This window comes from Crinia signifera, chromosome 5 (genome assembly GCF_055691185.1).
Source record: "Crinia signifera chromosome 5, ASM5569118v1, whole genome shotgun sequence".
NCBI lineage: Eukaryota > Metazoa > Chordata > Amphibia > Anura > Myobatrachidae > Crinia > Crinia signifera.
The window spans coordinates 232,303,931-232,320,666 of record NC_139221.1 but is presented as its reverse complement, the minus strand read 5'-3'; the positions used below and the strand labels follow the sequence as shown (position 1 = coordinate 232,320,666).

Below are 16,736 nucleotides of genomic sequence, written 5' to 3'. Positions count from 1 at the left end.
CCTATTAAATCTCACCCCAGGTATTTAACACACAAATCTAAACTCGATTCAAATAGATATAAACATTATAAAGGCAGAGGCATATTATAGAATAACTACATTTTAAAGCATAGTTGATCCTAAAAATGGTACTTGTGTACTAGCACGGCGCCCATCGCATTGCAGACCATATCGCATGCGATGCGATATCGGCCGATGTTCTACAATGTCATACAATTTTAAAATTGTATGGCATTGTATATGGCATACAATGCCATACAATGCGTTTATAAATTGTATAAGCACCCTAATGGGTGCTTACAATGCTTAAATGCACCCCCACGGCACCCCCCAAGTATAAACGTGAACCCGAAGCGTGGCGAGCGCAGCGAGCCCGCGAGGGGCGGCGGTACGTGTCCTACAACCTTTTCATACCCCCACTATCCACGTCGGCGTGGAGTTGATTGCGATGCGATAAAAAAATCGGGCGACTAATTATCGTGGGCGCCGTTTTAGTACACAAGTACCCTAAAAATTAGCTACTGCTCTATTAGCCTGAAATATTTCAAATTTAATTGAATTTACAAGGAACAGAGAGTAAAGAAAAACAAACAAGAAAATAAAAGAACATTAGCCTTAGATCAGTGACATACTGTATGATATTGTCACATACATGACACTGAAAAAAGAAATCTGTACTTGTGTGTTTCAGTTTTCAACAAACGTTGATAAGTTAAATTATAGCTCTTTCTTATAAGTCTTCATGAAAAATAACACAGAGGGGGTATTCAATGAAGTCTGTTTTAAAGCAAAGTTTAAATATTTAATTTCGGACATTTCCAGATGGTTTTTAGTCATGTTTCGCCGATGCAATTTCAAAACTGTATTGGCGAAACATGACTAAAAAAAAAAAAAAGCTGCGAAAACACTTACAATTTTGCCAAAAACACGTAGATCGGCAACTAAATCGAAAAATCCCCACTTTATTTGAATAGGTCAATGTAAATTCAACCTAAAGATGGTGAAAAAGTGAGAAAAATTTAATTAAATACCCCCAAACGCTTCATGCAAAAAGTTGAGCCGAATTATGAAGTAGGTTTCCTTTACAAAACAGTGGTGTACTTACTGTATGTAACAACTTCATTTTATATTATTGTGTTGGATATAACAACAACAAAAATCTAAATCAATTAAAAAAAAAAAGATAAATAAAAAAATTTCTTGTGTTGAGTTTTAACAAAAACGGTTATGTTGAAACTTGTACAAAGTTTCAAATGTGACAGTGGAAAGGCCCTGATCAGACTCTTTCAGTGAATCCTTCAGTAGAGCTGCTTCAGACATATCTGGGTGTCGGCCTTTGGCAGCTCTCCTTGTCACCACAGAAGTTGCTTATGCCTATACTAGACTTTGAGAGCTGGCCTTTGGGCATCTAAGCCATGTGATCTCTATCTGGTAGACATTGCCAATAACACACTACACAGAAAATATGGGTGTGTCAGTTCATTTGCAATGCATCCCATCTTAAGAAATTAAATAATGCACTCTTTGGGTCTGTTTTTTTTTCCCTTCAAAACATCACTTTATATACAATCAAGTCTGGAACAACATCTGAGGAATAATAATTTTTGAGGATCATGCCTGTAATATAACAGCAACATGTCTGTAAAAGGATTTCCCCTTTAAGTACGTCTACACAATATGCCTTTCAGTTGCCTCGAAATGTACAGTTTCTAGTATCATTTCAGAGGGATTTTAATGTTATATAAAACATCTACTCTTTTAATAAAACTGAGATTCTTTGAGAATCTTGGGCCGCAGGCAATTGTCCTATTTGACCCTGAATGAAACGGCACTGTAATATTTTATTCAGGATTGTTCCTTAATGCACTGGCAGGAAGTATTGCCCAATTAATCACACAAAGACTTATTTATCAAGAGGCATAATGTCATACCAATAAAAAATAAATATCATATAATAATATATTTTACATTCGTCTAAAGAGATGATGACATTTGATGTATACAGAAGACTTATTATGTACATTGAATTGTACCGAAATCTCCCTTTACTGTTGCTGATGGATATATCCTGTGCGTAGGCTAAAAAGAGACAACTAATTATGATTACAAGTCTAGGAAATTCATTGCACTGGCATAAATCTAAAAGTCAGTCTTGCTACCAACCTCTGCATATTTCTTTGGCAAAAAGGACAGATCACTTTTCTACCCTTAAAAATATACACACACACACACACACACACACATACACACACACACACAGGCGTAGCCACAACTTTTTATGCCCCATAACAACATTTTGAAACGTCCCACACGCTAATGCTTCTAGAGATACTCTCTATGCCGCAGTGGATCATTTTATGCACCATAGTAATGTTGTAGTTCATTTTATATCCCGTAGTATTGTTCTAGATTACAATATGCCACACTTCATTAGTGAATGTCGATTACAGTGGCGTCCATTTCATATTATACCATATTACTGTGCCCAGATCAGATAATGCACCTTACAAGCCCCTACACAAAAAATCACTAATGGAATGTAATCTCCTTTAGGTTTGTCAACGAGTCAGAGTGAATTGCTTAGAAGGCAATTCTAGGAACTTAGTAGATACCCATATGACCTTTGTCTGGGGGCCCCTAAGCCTACTGGTCTCATAGCCATGGCACTTATATCTGTGCCCACACATACACACCAGGTTTTTATTTTTATTTTTTTAGGAAATGACAGCAAGACGTACTGAACATTATTTTTCAAGCTTAGAAAATAACTACAGTATTTTACTTTGTCCATTGTTCTGCTGATATAGCTGAAAAGCTTTAAAATGGTTACTTTTTTTTTTGCAAGCAACAAATCAAGTGTTGCAAACAAACTGCTTGTTTTTCCATCTGACCCATGACTAAAGATTAAAAGACTGAATGATTATTTAACACAGTTGCTAATAGACTCTTTCAGGAGATGTGACCTTAGACTAAGCCTTATTGTTCCAAGCTATAAATCAAGTCTCTTGGTCTCTGTAAGGAAAGTGACCTGGAATAAGGGATTTTGAAACACGAAAAAAATCCATTTACTAAAAGGCCAATACACACTGGGCAACTTTGAGCTGAAAGCCGCTCAGTTTTGTCTTTTGAGCTCCAAAGCCGCCCAGTGTGTACGGGGCAGCGATTAGCGGGGAGCGCTGATGCGCGCTCACGTATCATCGCTGGTTTTACCAGCAGATGAGCAACGCGGTGGATGGCTTTCCACAGCGTCCTGCTATGGGAAGTTGTCCTCCCCCGGGAAAAATCACAAAAAGGGCGAAAATCGGTAAGTGTGTGTGCACTAAGTGATTTTCCCCATCATTGGTTTGCATACACACTAGGGGCGTGATGCGGTGACGGAGGCCCCCCGCGATACCTGGAATGTGGTGTGCGGGGGGTCTCCGTCACCTCCCAGCCGGCTCCTGCATCCCTCATGCCGGGGACAGCTAAGCAAGCTGTCCCCGGCGCCTCCTCCTCCCCCCTGCAGCCGGAAGGACGTCCGGCTGCGTCACTAGGGGGAGGAGGGGTTTACCTTCCAGGGTCCAGGAGGACCCTTCAGGAAGGTAAGCGAGAGGGGGGGTCGGCGAGGCGGCGAGTTTGCGTCGGTGGGCGGCAAAAAGAAGCCCATAGGCTTCTATAGGGTATCGCCACCCAAAGGTGGCGATACCCTACACTGCGGTATAATTTTTGATACATTGGAAAATGCGGTAAAACCGGGTTTTACCGCATTTTCCATTTGATACATCTCGCCCTATGAAAAAACGCCCAGTGTGTATGGACCTTGTATGACAGTGGATTTATATCCATTTTTTTTTATATTCATAGCATACACCAGGTGGTGAAATGAATATGTACAACATAAAATAAGTCTAATGGTGTGTACACACGGGGCGATATACCATGCTATGCGAGTCCCGATGCGATCAGATCGCATCGCACGGCATGCATGGAGGGGCACAATTTACACTATATAGTGCAGATCTGCACTATATAGTCTTGCCTGCCCTCTCTATTTGGCTGCCGATTTGCGCTCACACGGGAGCGCGCATCAGCAGTGCATCGGGCTCGCAAGCCCTAAAAAAGCATGCGATATGGCTTCCGATGTTCACAATATCGGCAACATCGGAAACCATATTTTACCGTGTGTACACACCATAAGAAACGGCATTTGCAATTAGAAACCTACAGTAGGAGTCCGTACAAATGGATTTTAGGTGGATCGGGGACAGGATGACACATGTATTTGTACTTATGAATCCTCATACATCTAGACCCAACCCTTCATGCACCACAAGACACCAGGCATGACTAAAACGGCATTTCCCGTGTAACTCTGCTAATCTTGGGACTCTTTTTTTTTTGCCAAAAATGCTTCCTCACATCATTATGTGTGATTATGAAAAAAAGACTGCTGATTAAAATGATATGCCTAGTCTATGTTCTGTGTTCGACTTTGGCTGTACCTGCATACAAAATGCTAAAATGCAATGTTTGCTAGCTTGGGGCAGATTTAAATGATTCATTGCGCCCGATCTCCTGTCTAAAGTGATGGGAGATTGCGAGGCGATATTCAAATGGACAATTTTATCGCTCATATCGCGCTCAGTGTGGTCATGTTTATCTGAGCATAGTGGCTAAACCTGACAAAACAAATGGGCTTGATGCGAAAAGTCCCATTTGCATGCTCAAACGGATGACTTTTCACAAATTTCAGATCACCACCGCTGGGGGCATGCTGAAAGGGTGGCACCGGAAGCCATACTCACCCGAATGGAGCTACATTTGAATAGCTTGGTGTCATTCACATACTTTTTTTTTTTAGGAAGAAATGCACAAAAAGAGAAAATGTGCTCATGACTAGGCACAACTAGAAGGTAAGATGGAGAAGTGAGCCAGAGAAGTGGCCCATGGAAACCAATCAGCTGCTCTGTATAATATTATATTATGCAAATGATAGATGTTACTTCAGTGCGGATTGGTTGCCATGGGCCACATCTCCTCTGGCATTTAAAATGGGGCTGAAATCGCTCTGTGTTTATGCCCCTTTTCTTATGCCGACTTTTTCTTGTTTGTTAGTTTATGTACCTGCTGTGGGCTCTGCAGCACCTTAGAATATAACTTATTTTTATTTTACAGTTAGGTGGTTGATATTTTAGTAGTGGTTGATATTTTTCAACAATATCAGCAAAAAGCTGAATAATGTTTACAAATATTTGTATCAGGTTATTATTTAATTGATAAAATTACATTTAAAATTGAAAACACCAGTGCTCATACCCTTTAACATATCCAATAATGGCTAGTAAACTGTGTATTAGCCTATTCCCAGGAACAGTTTAAGAAGTTTAGTGACCTTGGAGGAACCCAGTGATCAAGTGACCTTGTCAACACCAGGTTACTTCCTGGTCACACTGTGTGAGCCGTGTGCTGTGCTGCGAGAGGCACTTCCAGGGATTGTTGCTGCTGGGAAGAGAACCTGGACCTAGCACAAACGGATATCTTACACTGCCTTACCTAGATTTACCTCATGTGTTCGTTTTTAGAAACATCAGGCTTATCACGAGACCTCCCCATTCACATTTATTAATTATTATTATTAAAATATATATATTTTTTAAACTACATCAAGTACCAGCATTGCATTCAGCACCATGCAATGCGGGAATCTTCATACAACATGACACACACGGTAACAACACCCCTGCCCAAATGAGATTACAATCCCAAGGTGCATACATTACCAATGGGGTAGGACTTCTAAATGTACCTTTCCTGACATACATTGCAATGATTAGGAATCAATGGTGACATACAGTAGGGCCAGATGTACTAAACCTTGGAAAATGATAAAATGGACAGTGATAAACCACCAGCCAATCAGCTCCTAACTGACATGTTTAAACAGCTTGTGACGTGGCAGTTAGGAGATGCTTAGCTAGTGGTTTATCATTTGATCAATTTTCAGGCTTAGTGCATCTCTCCCATAGGCAGGAATGATTCCCAAAACAACCTGTACTTTTACAGCTGTACTTTTGAGCATGCAATAGCCACAATACACAGTATTCTTATAGGAGGTGTCTGCACAAGACCTAATCACCCAACATTCCTTAGAACTAGTTCGCACAAGCTATAAAGTCCAGATTTATACTCTCAGTGAGTCATCTCTATACTTAACTGAAATGCAGAATATTGCACATTGAGAACAAGTCATTTCCCAATATGCAAATTTTCATAGACATAAAAGTATAATAAAATATTTAACAGGTCATTTAACTGGTAGTAAAATTTATTTTGTATTCTTAACAGGAAACATTATTAGCGATTTCTTCAGTCTGCTGAATGCCGTCCAAACAGTAATCAGAATGTATTTGTTTGTATAGCAAAGAAAAATGTGGTCTCTTAGTAGATGTGGTTGTGTTAGATGGAGGTTCTATGGGGGTCGTGGACCCCCACGAGTGAAAATAGCAGGTGGTCGACGGGAACCCGGCTGTCGGTATATTGACAGTCGGGATCCCGACGTCGGGTGAATGCCTGTCGGGACCCCAAAAACACTGCCAATCTCCTTCTGCATCTGATGGAAGACATGGGTGGTAAAATGAAATGAAAAGTTGACTTGCTAAGCAATGAAAAATCGATGGTCAGCGAGCCATCTAACGGCACCCACTGGGCAAGCGAATGCACGCCCCCGACCACGGTCTGCACATCCCAGCCGCTTTGTGAATGAATGTTTTGCATAAACATCCATTCCCAGGGTAGCGTACAGTGGTAAATCTTGACTGACCTATATTTGCGCCATCAGGGTCAGAGAATGGGTCGGGCGGCTGACATCCTGTGTAGTCAGCCACCCACCCCTGGCAAGCAGCTTCCCTCCCTACGTTTGCATGGGGATGCCCATCGCTTTCCTGGACACACCCAGTGTTTTTGTGGGTGTCCCTATGCAAACGCCTTGTGCCTGCCTCCATCCTGCCCCACCCCTGTTCAAACACCACAGCAACTTTGCAAGTCGCCAAAGACGTCCGCACAGCAGCCCCGCAAATGTGCAAAGAGCATCCCCTGTGTGAATAAGCCAGGGACCGGTCAGATTAGAAGGTTATGGTATGCATCATAGACTGTCTCATGATAGACAGTCATATGGTCGTCCACTAATGGTCGACAGTCACACGGTCGACAGGGTCCAAAGGTCGACATGGTAATATATTCAACATGAAAACGGTCGACATGGTCAAAAGGTCGAAAGGGTAAAAGGTCGACAGGTAAAAGGTTGACATGGTCAAAAGGTGGACATGTGTTTTTTAATGTTTTTAGGGTGTCTATGTCGACATAGGTCGACATGGACACTGTATAAGTACCTCGCATGGCTCGCTGCGCTCGCCATGCTTCGAACTCGGTGGCTCGCTGCGCTCGGCACACTATTTTATTCTCCCTCCACGCCCTAGTGGATGGTAGAGCATGAAATACCACCTGTCGGCACATGTCAGCTGAAAATTTAGTAAGAAAATGCATGTCAACCTTTTGACCATGTCGACATATTGCCCTTTAAACCCTGTAGACCTTTGGACTGTCGACCTTTAGACTCTGTCAACCTATTGTGTGTCGACCTTTAAACCCTGTTTTCCTTTTGACTGTCGACTTTTTGACTGTCGACCATTAGTGGTTGACCATATGACATGAGTCTATGATTAGTCCGGATACCAGTTTAGAATGAGGGCCTCAGTTTGAGCATTCAATACATTAGAAATCTGGCCACTTGACGGCCAAACCCAGCAGCCATCATCCACTGCTTGGCCAGCATTGGGGGTATTTCCTTCACAATGACCACTTTTTTTAAATATAAACAACAGTGGCATTTATTATGCTTAAGCCATGAACAACTGGAGTAATAAGTGGAGTTAGTCAAGCGCTGCAGATGCTTTATACTCATTGCTTAGATATTTTGACTAATGGCCAACCTACGTCAGGAATTAACACCACAATATTATATATATATGCCAATTTTGCAATTTCAGGCTACCACTGTTCTTTTGGACTAAGTAAAATCCCTCCCATGACAGAGAAGTACGCACAGATCATTTCTCTCTGCTGTGACATGTGATGATGTGGGACATGATGTGATGCTATGTGGTTGATATGGCATTTAGTATGTATGCAACATAAATTTGCATGCCTACATATTTGTATCTGTCCTCATGACATTTAGACATTTACACTGTAAAACATTTGGGTGGGTAAGTCAATTGTTTAACCTGATGCCTGACAAGAGCATTTCCATTTTTTCTCTGTTCAGACAGGAAGTGGCATAACTATAGAGAGTGCAGGGGGTGCAATTGCTATGGGGCCCGGCGGCCCCAAGGGAATCCCCTGCACCCTCTAAAGAAAATTTCTGCAATTAACGCTGCTCCGGCTGTTTATTTTCTGTAAATCGAGGAGATTAGGGTGTGTGTGGGGGCAGGGGGTGTAGGGTATGGGGTTACAGTGGATTATTATCAGTTATGTGTGGTAATCAAGGGGGGTGTGGCTGTGTACTGCAGGATGGGGCTCCCAGGGGTGTGAGATGTTATGGTGTTTGTTTCTGCCCCCATGGTAAGAGTCCAGTGGAGTCCAGCTTATGACTCATACTATATCTCTCAGTGAGTGGAGGTCCTCATTCACTGTGCCTGGATGCTAAATGCATTTCGCATGGACAAGGCCCAATAAGGATAGGTAGTCACAATACTGACGCCAGCATCCTGACTAGCGCCAAGAGACGAGTGCTGGAATGGTAACATCAATGAGGATGTCAGTGGCAGAATTCCGACTACATAAGTATGTGGGCACCAGCAGCATTAGGCTGGAAAAAGGTGGGGTGGTTTAGGTTTAGGCACCAGTACAGGACTTAAGTTTAAGCTCTGAGGAGGAAGCTACTTGGAAAAGCGTGGTGGTTAGGCTGCTAGATTAGGTGGGGCCTGTACCCTGGTTCGTGGCATCCTGCAGCTCACCCAAGGTGCATGAGAGCACCGAGCAGCGACAGTCCTAGGAGATCCCTACATCTATACCCCTGTGTGTTTGACACCCTGTACCCCCCACTCTACCCGTGTGTAACCACGTGCCCCCAACTTTACCCTTATATATGTGCGTCACCCTTTCTCTGTAGAATGGGGGCCCTTTCAAAAGTTTGCTATGGGGCCCACAAAGTTCTAGTTACACCCCTGCAGACGGGCATACCACGGGCACCTATTATTTCTGCTTGTCCTCTACTAAGGGTGCAAGCAGAAATGTGCGTACAGATGGGTTCCCTGTCACCCACAGTACTTTTTCTTGATCAGTCATTTTGCACAGCTAAACCTGGTACTTTTGGGTGCAATCATCATGAAAAATAATGTGGGACTGCCACAGAATCATGCATATTGCCCCATCTAAAGGAATGGTTGACATGCAATTGTGAACATCTATAAAACAGTTGGATTCCCCCCACTAAATACAAAATAGTATTTTCACCAGTCTGTAGCAAATGGGGAAGTTCACCAGAAAAAAGTATGGCGTCAAATAAAAAATATTTTGGATTCCTGCATGTTATGTACTTCTACCTTCTTATATATGCTCATTGAACAACAATATTTGCATTTTATAGTTTATATTAGTTAGAGAGTAAATGTTTTCGTTAACAGAATGGCTCGGCCCACGTACTGGTGTGAATGTCTGAAATGACAAGAGATCTGCTACCACAAAGCGAAACATGGTTGAAGGCTAATAAACTAAATTCCAGTGACTTTTAATATACCCGCAGGTGATATACATGCCGTTGTCCTTATGTAACTACTGTATATATATATATATATATATATATATATATATATATATATATATGTGTGTGTGTGTGTGTTTGTACCACATTTCTGACATTTTACAGTCTGTACAATAAATCAAACTGGGATACAATACACTATATCAACAATGGGCAACACCGGCCCTCCAGATGTTAGTGAACTACACATCCCAGGATGCTTTGCATTAGTTTTGCTATGTGGCCATGCTGAAACTGATGCAAGGCATGCTGGGATGTGTAGTTCATTAACATCTGGCGGGCCGGTGTTGTCCAGCCCTGGTCTAGACCTATCACTTGACTAAAGCTGGTCAAGCACTAGTGATTGTGGCCATCACCAGATTCCAAAAGATTTTGTCTAGAAATCAGATCGGTAGATTGAACTGTCTGTACATAAGATATATCGGATATGCAGCTATCAGGTGCAAATCGCGGGTGCTTTTAAGCTCATCCGATTTCTCTTGAACTCCCCCGGCAGCTCCTCAGGAGTCCTTTGAACATGCAATAAATTGCATGTAAAAATGGCACATCAAGTACCAACCCAGATGGAAACCCTCCCAGGGGACTGCCGGGCAAGTTCAAGGGAAATCGGGTCCGACATGCCCTTCAAGTACGCAGACCTGTCAAATTAAGGGAAATACAGTAATTTTACCACCTGTGTTTGAAAAATGTCATTAGCAGATTGCTGGTTTCATTTATCTCACTCCAAGCTTTGATAAATCTTCCCCCAAATTAAGTGAAGGAGGGGTTTCACTCCCTACTAAAACTGTATTTCCAACTCATGGTTGTGTAATATTGAGGAATTCAGGAGGAAAATAGCTCAACCTACAACAGGGCTAATGTCGACAGGGTCGGAAGGTTGACACAATCTATAGGTCGATATTCAAAAAGTTTAAATTCGTTTTTCACGTTTTTTTGTCCAGACTGTCAACATGGCCGACATGGATACCATCTAAGTGTACCGCTGCGCTCGCCATGCTTCGGGCACACGATTATATTCTCGCACCACGTCGTAGTGGATCATAGGATATCAAAAACCTGGCGGCATAAGTCGGCTTGAAAAAAAGTGAAAAACTCATGTTGACCTTTTGACTGTCGACCTTCCCATTGTTGACCTTTCAACCCTGTCGACCTTAGCCATATCGGCTTTCTTCACGCCATAAATTGAAGCCAATTTTCCAATGCACTAGCTATTCAAATTGTTGTAAATACACATAACCTACATCTAGGATGTACTATGCATCACAAATCGGGTACTTAACGGCATTAATAACCCCGGTATGTACCTAGAAATGTCCGGTACTTGTGGATTATCACGGCTCCCTTCGCATGCCATCGCATGCCATATATAGTGGCATGCGATGCGATTTTTGCAGATTTTTTTTTTTAAATCGCATGCAATCACATCGCATGCGATTTGATCGCATGCGATCGCATACGATTTTTCACTGAAAAGCATCCAAATGCATTGGAATTAGTATGAAACATGTTCAATGGCCCCCAAATGGCAAATTTTTGAGGCTGTACCACCCCCACTATCAACGCGAACCCAAAGCGTGGCGAGCGCAGCGAGCCCGCGAGGGGCGGCGGTACGCGTCCTACGACCTTTTCATACCCCCACTATCCACGTCGGCGTGGAGTTGAGAATAGAAAGTGTGCCGAGCCCGAAGCGTGGCGAGCGCAGCGAGCCCCGCGCGGGGACGCGGACACCTGTGATGCACGTGAGGGGACGCGTATACCTTTGAAGGTATCCGCGTCCGCTCGCCACGCTTCGGCCACACTTTCTATTCTCAACTCCACGCCGACGTGGATAGTGGGGGTATGAAAAGGTCGTAGGACGCGTACCGCCGCCGCTCGCCACGCTTCGGGTTCGCGTTGATAGTGGGGGTGGTAAAGCCTCAAAAATGCCATTTGGGGGCCATTGAACATGATTCATACTAATTCCAATGCATTTGGATGCTTTTCAGTGAAAAATCGTATGCGATGCGATTTTTTTCGTGTACGATGGCCATCGTGGGAGCCGTGATAATCCACAAATACAAAATGTCCTCCTGATGACAGCTATACTTTGCGATATAGAAGGACTTCAGGTTTAGTGCCTTCCGCACATGTGCAGTGTGGCGCATTGGCTGCCGGGCCGATGCTGCGAGGTATCCATTTTCAAATTTGCTGCATTTTCCCTTTAGTACATACCGCCTCTTCCACACACAAGAATTTTTAGGGTCTGTCATAACATAGCCAGAGTCTGTAGTCATTTGTTTTTCTTCCACAAATATACTGTACATACAGTATCATTTTCTATAATCAACTACATAAAATGAAGTATACATTTGTATAGCGGAAATACTACAATGTAATATTACGGTACAATATCGCATTATCATATACTGTATGTGCTAATATACGGTATGGTCAAGTGTACTGTAAATGATAAGGATATTACAAGTCACACAGGAGTTCTAATACCATACACAGAAACATGGCAACAGTGCTTTTATACATGTCCTACATCTCCAAATGATAATTTACAGTACAGTGTGTGTCCTTCCTTACTACACACACACCTTTTCTTAATGAGACAGACAGTATAGTATACTACTGGTGACCTCTGAACCCTGTGTTTATAAAGCTATAATTACTGAGCTTGATACATAGAGTATATATATTAGCATCTCTATGGGTTCCAGTACCAGTATCACCACAAACCTATACCGTGCTAGCAGTACATGTGAGAAAACAGAACTTTTGGAGTGAGTCACCACATAGGAGATAAGAAATGCGAGTATCCGCCGCCATAACAGCGTACTTATAGTAAATCTGAGACAGAGGCACTACCCCACCTCCCTGCCTCATCTCTGTCCTCAAGTGTCACATTAGCAGACTCCTCTCGCTGCCCATCTTGAAGCACTGCACTGCAGGGGGGCACGAGAGACAACTTTGTAAAACTTATGGGAGTGCTCACATTACACCCACCCCGCAGACAGGACTGCGGGCAGCACAAGTATTGCGGACCTTACATGATCAGCACTGGCACCACAGCACCCACAGAGCTGGCTCCTATGCCGCAGGGCATGAGATCCGGTACTGCACACACACTCACACACACACACATACAGAAATAATAAACTTCTAGTAACTTACCCTCATACGGTATTGCGTAAATACACGGGGCTGTCATACACCAGAGTGCAGCCAGGAGACACACAAAGCGCAAAGAATCCATTTTGCTGAGTTCTTATATGAAACTGTAACTTTAAAAAGTAATCCAGAAAGTTTCTTCCCGACTGCTGCTCAGTTCCCCTTCCTCCTGTCCCCCCTGTGCTCGGACTGGAAGGCTCGCAGCCCTCCCTGCATTCCTATGGGCACCGTGGCTGCTGTGTCCTGGGTGAGTCACTCAGTCGCCGAGCTGCAACTCCTGGGGAAACAGGAAACCTCCAGCCTCACAAACAGCTGTGCTGCTGCGGCTGCTGCTGCTGGGCCTCTCTCTCTCTCTCTCTCTTTTTTTTCCCCTTTAAAACCCCACCCAGTTGCTGTCAGTCATATGACATAAGCCGCCTTTTTGGCTCACACTGGTCTGCAACCTCTCGCACTGCAATTTTGATATTGTCCTATTGCTTGTAAAGTAGTTTAATCCTCTTGTACTGTACTTTCCTTTCTGTACGCAGTGCTCTTTTCTAGTAATAGTGGGATAAGGTCATTAAGTCGACCCTACTGAGGTTGCCATGCATTGGATAGTCCACTGAAGGTCGTCAGGTCTTAGGTCGACAGGTCTTAGGTCGACAGGGTTAGAAGATTGACACAAGCATTAGGTTGACAATGGAAAGGTTGACGTCAAAAGGTCGACATGAGTTTTTCACTTTTTTTTTGGAGCCAACATGTGCCGACAGGTGGTATTTCATGCCCTACCATCCACTAGGGCGTGGAGGGAGAATGTAATAGTGTAGCGAGCACAGTGAGGCACTGAGCCAGAAGCACGGCGAGCCATGCGAGGGGACGCGGTACACTTTGACATGTCCATGTCGACTATGTCGATATTTGGGACAAAAAAAGGCGATAAACTCATGTTGACGTTTGACTGTCGACCTTGGCATTGTCGACATAATGCTTGGGTTGCCCCCCTCCACCGTGTCTACCTTAGCCATTTCAACTAAAAAATGAGTGTCTGCAGTTCTTAGTTAAATAATGGGTTGACATGGAAAAATGTAGACTACCCAATATCATAAATAACAAATTTTATATATCAAAAAATAAGGAAAAAATACAATACATATAATAAAATATTACATACCACAGAAAAGGGCATGCAGATCAAACAAGTCACATCATTTATAGTATCATATCTATAAATGAATAAACAGAAAGTGGATCTATCAAATAAAGAAATAGCTTTCTCCAATAGCGTGATATGATAATCGCGAGGAATAGTTTATACTGTAATGCAGTGATTTTCAACCTTTTTACCTTGTGGCACACTAAATACGATTTTAAAATTGCCAAGGCACACCATGAGATCCCCACAGGGCAAAACACATTGGCCCCCACAGGAAAAAACAAACCTATTGGCCCCCATATAAAAAACAAACACACTGGTAACAAAATAAAATACATTGGCCCTTTACATGAAAAGAAGAGACCAGTAAATAACAGTTGAACTGGTGATTGCTGTAAACTGGTTTGGGCATCTCTAGATCTGGGGGCACACTTGAGAACAACTGAAGGCACACTAGTGTGCCACGGCACAGTGGTTGAAAAACACTGCTGTAATGGTTCAAATGCTGGTTGTAACAACTGTGTTACCTTTAACGGGTGTGAATGGTATCAGATCGATGAATTGGCTGTAGTTCATCTCTGTGCTGCCGCTATGAATGAGCGGTTACCGTGTATGGGGTTCTGCGTGCTTGCAAAGCGTCCAGGTCTATCTTAGGGACGTTTTCGAGGTTTTCACAGCATTTTCATATTTATTTATTTATTAACAGTTTCGCATACATATTCCGCAGTGCTTTACAGAGTACCGTATATTTGAACATTCACATCAGTCACTGCCCCAGTGGGGCTTACAATCTATTTTCCCTACCACATGTACACGCACACACAGACATTCTAGGGTTAATTTTTGTTGGAAGCCAATTAACCTACCTGTATATTTTTGGATTGTGGGAGGAAACCAGAGTACCCGGAGGAAACCCACGCAAGCATGGGGAGAATATACAAACTCCGCACAGTTAGAGCCATGGTGGAGTTCGAACCCATGACCTCAGTGCTGTGAGGCAGTAATGCTAACCATTACACCACCCGTGCTGCCCCAATCATATGCAGCAAAGCCCCACTGCCGGGGCTTTGCTGCAGGGGGGTCACGCCAGTTCTAGATTGCATAACCCCTTAAAAGCCTATGGGCTTCCCTTCGTGTCCCCCACCACCCCACGCGCCTCACGCCTATCGGACATCACATGCAGACACTCTAGGTATGTACCTGCAAACTTTTGTGGGTAGATCGTAGGGAGGGACCCAGCGAGTGGGGCGGACTTGCCCTGTTTTGGGCGGCTCTCCTGCAGAATACACCGGAGATTGAAGCCCATGGTCTGTAACCAGCTACTTTTATTAGCTATCTACTTATTTGTGCTTTTATCCCAAAGGTTAAATCAGTATGCTTAATAGGTCTCTATTACCTTTTATTAATAGGAGGTACACTGTGCTGGTGATTGGTCATTGTGCTGTGTAGTACATTGCTGCACACGTGTTTAGAAATGCTCTGAGAAAGGAATTTAAACAATGCAGTCCTGGCATGGTGAAGTGTGTGGGTGGGTGGTCACACTGATAATTACCCAGCACAGTCATACTGTATGTGGGAGGGTATTGTTGCCCTTGTAGCATTTATTACATGAAATAAAATATATCTCTCTTCCATGGATAAAGCATTCATCTGAACAGGTTGATACATTTGCATGCTATGATACAGACACTGCAGACCCAAATTAATATCTGCCATTGGATTTGATTGATATTGCCGGTACTTCAGGCTTACTGGGAACAAGAGGTTATTGTACAGTAGATGTATAGACAAAGGGTCCATGTACTGTACTAAGCATTGGAAAGAGATAGTGGATGGAGAGGGCCTGATTCAGACCTGTTTGCTAGGCTGCTTATACACGCAGCCTAGCAAACAGGTAAACGCTGCCTGCCATAGGCAGACCGCCCTGGTGACTGCATACATTCCCTAGCATGCGAGCGGGTTACCATACCCATCCGCTCACATGCGGCAGAACGGGAGAGAAATCATTCATTTCTGTGGGCACGCCCAAAATCCCGTTCCCGATGCGAAGGTTTGGCGGGTGTGAAACTCACCAAAGCCGTTCGCTGTGCATGCGCAACCCCGAACATTGGGGATGAGGCTCATTTCAGACCCAAATGAATGGGAACACCCAGCTATAAATGGGTGTCCTCATGGGAATGCGGGCGTGCCGATGTGTGCCTGGGGAGGGCAGCTGACGTCATATGACCCTGTCTTTGGCCAGAAGCCTGCAAATATAAGTCACTCTCCACTGAAATATTTGCGAGCCCTGGGGAAATCATTCGATGGTCGATGGTCAAATGATTTTTCCAGCTGCGGACACATGTGGGATATGTCTTTGTGACACATGGCGCCGGGGCAGCATTACAAGGACTCGGTAAGCTGCAAGCTTCGCAGCTTACTGAGTCAATCAGAATGCAGACATTTGTACACGTGTGTGCATGTGCAGGCCCATGTGTATGATGCTTACTTTCCTACACCACTGGCAGCAGCACCAGGCACAGCAGCAGCAGTAGACCTGCCCCCCCCCCCCTCCCCCCATATTACACCTGTTTTATGCCGCTGTATAATGGGGCAAGTTATAATGATTCAATCATGTGGCCATGCCCCCTGTAAAGCATATATTCCTGC

General features: G+C 43.6%; 1 protein-coding gene across 2 annotated transcripts in view; it reads right to left on the bottom strand.

The window, feature by feature from the left end:
• TGFBR2 (transforming growth factor beta receptor 2) overlaps positions 1–13,299 on the bottom strand; it is a 91,442-nt gene extending 78,143 nt beyond the window's left edge. For both annotated transcript variants that reach the window (XM_083188644.1, XM_083188645.1), the window contains exon 1: positions 12,959–13,299. In XM_083188644.1, coding sequence (XP_083044770.1) covers positions 12,959–13,040 — 82 coding nt within the window. In that variant the 5' untranslated portion in view covers positions 13,041–13,299. The remainder of the gene's footprint in view (positions 1–12,958) is intronic.
• Between the last annotated feature and the right edge of the window lie 3,437 nt (positions 13,300–16,736).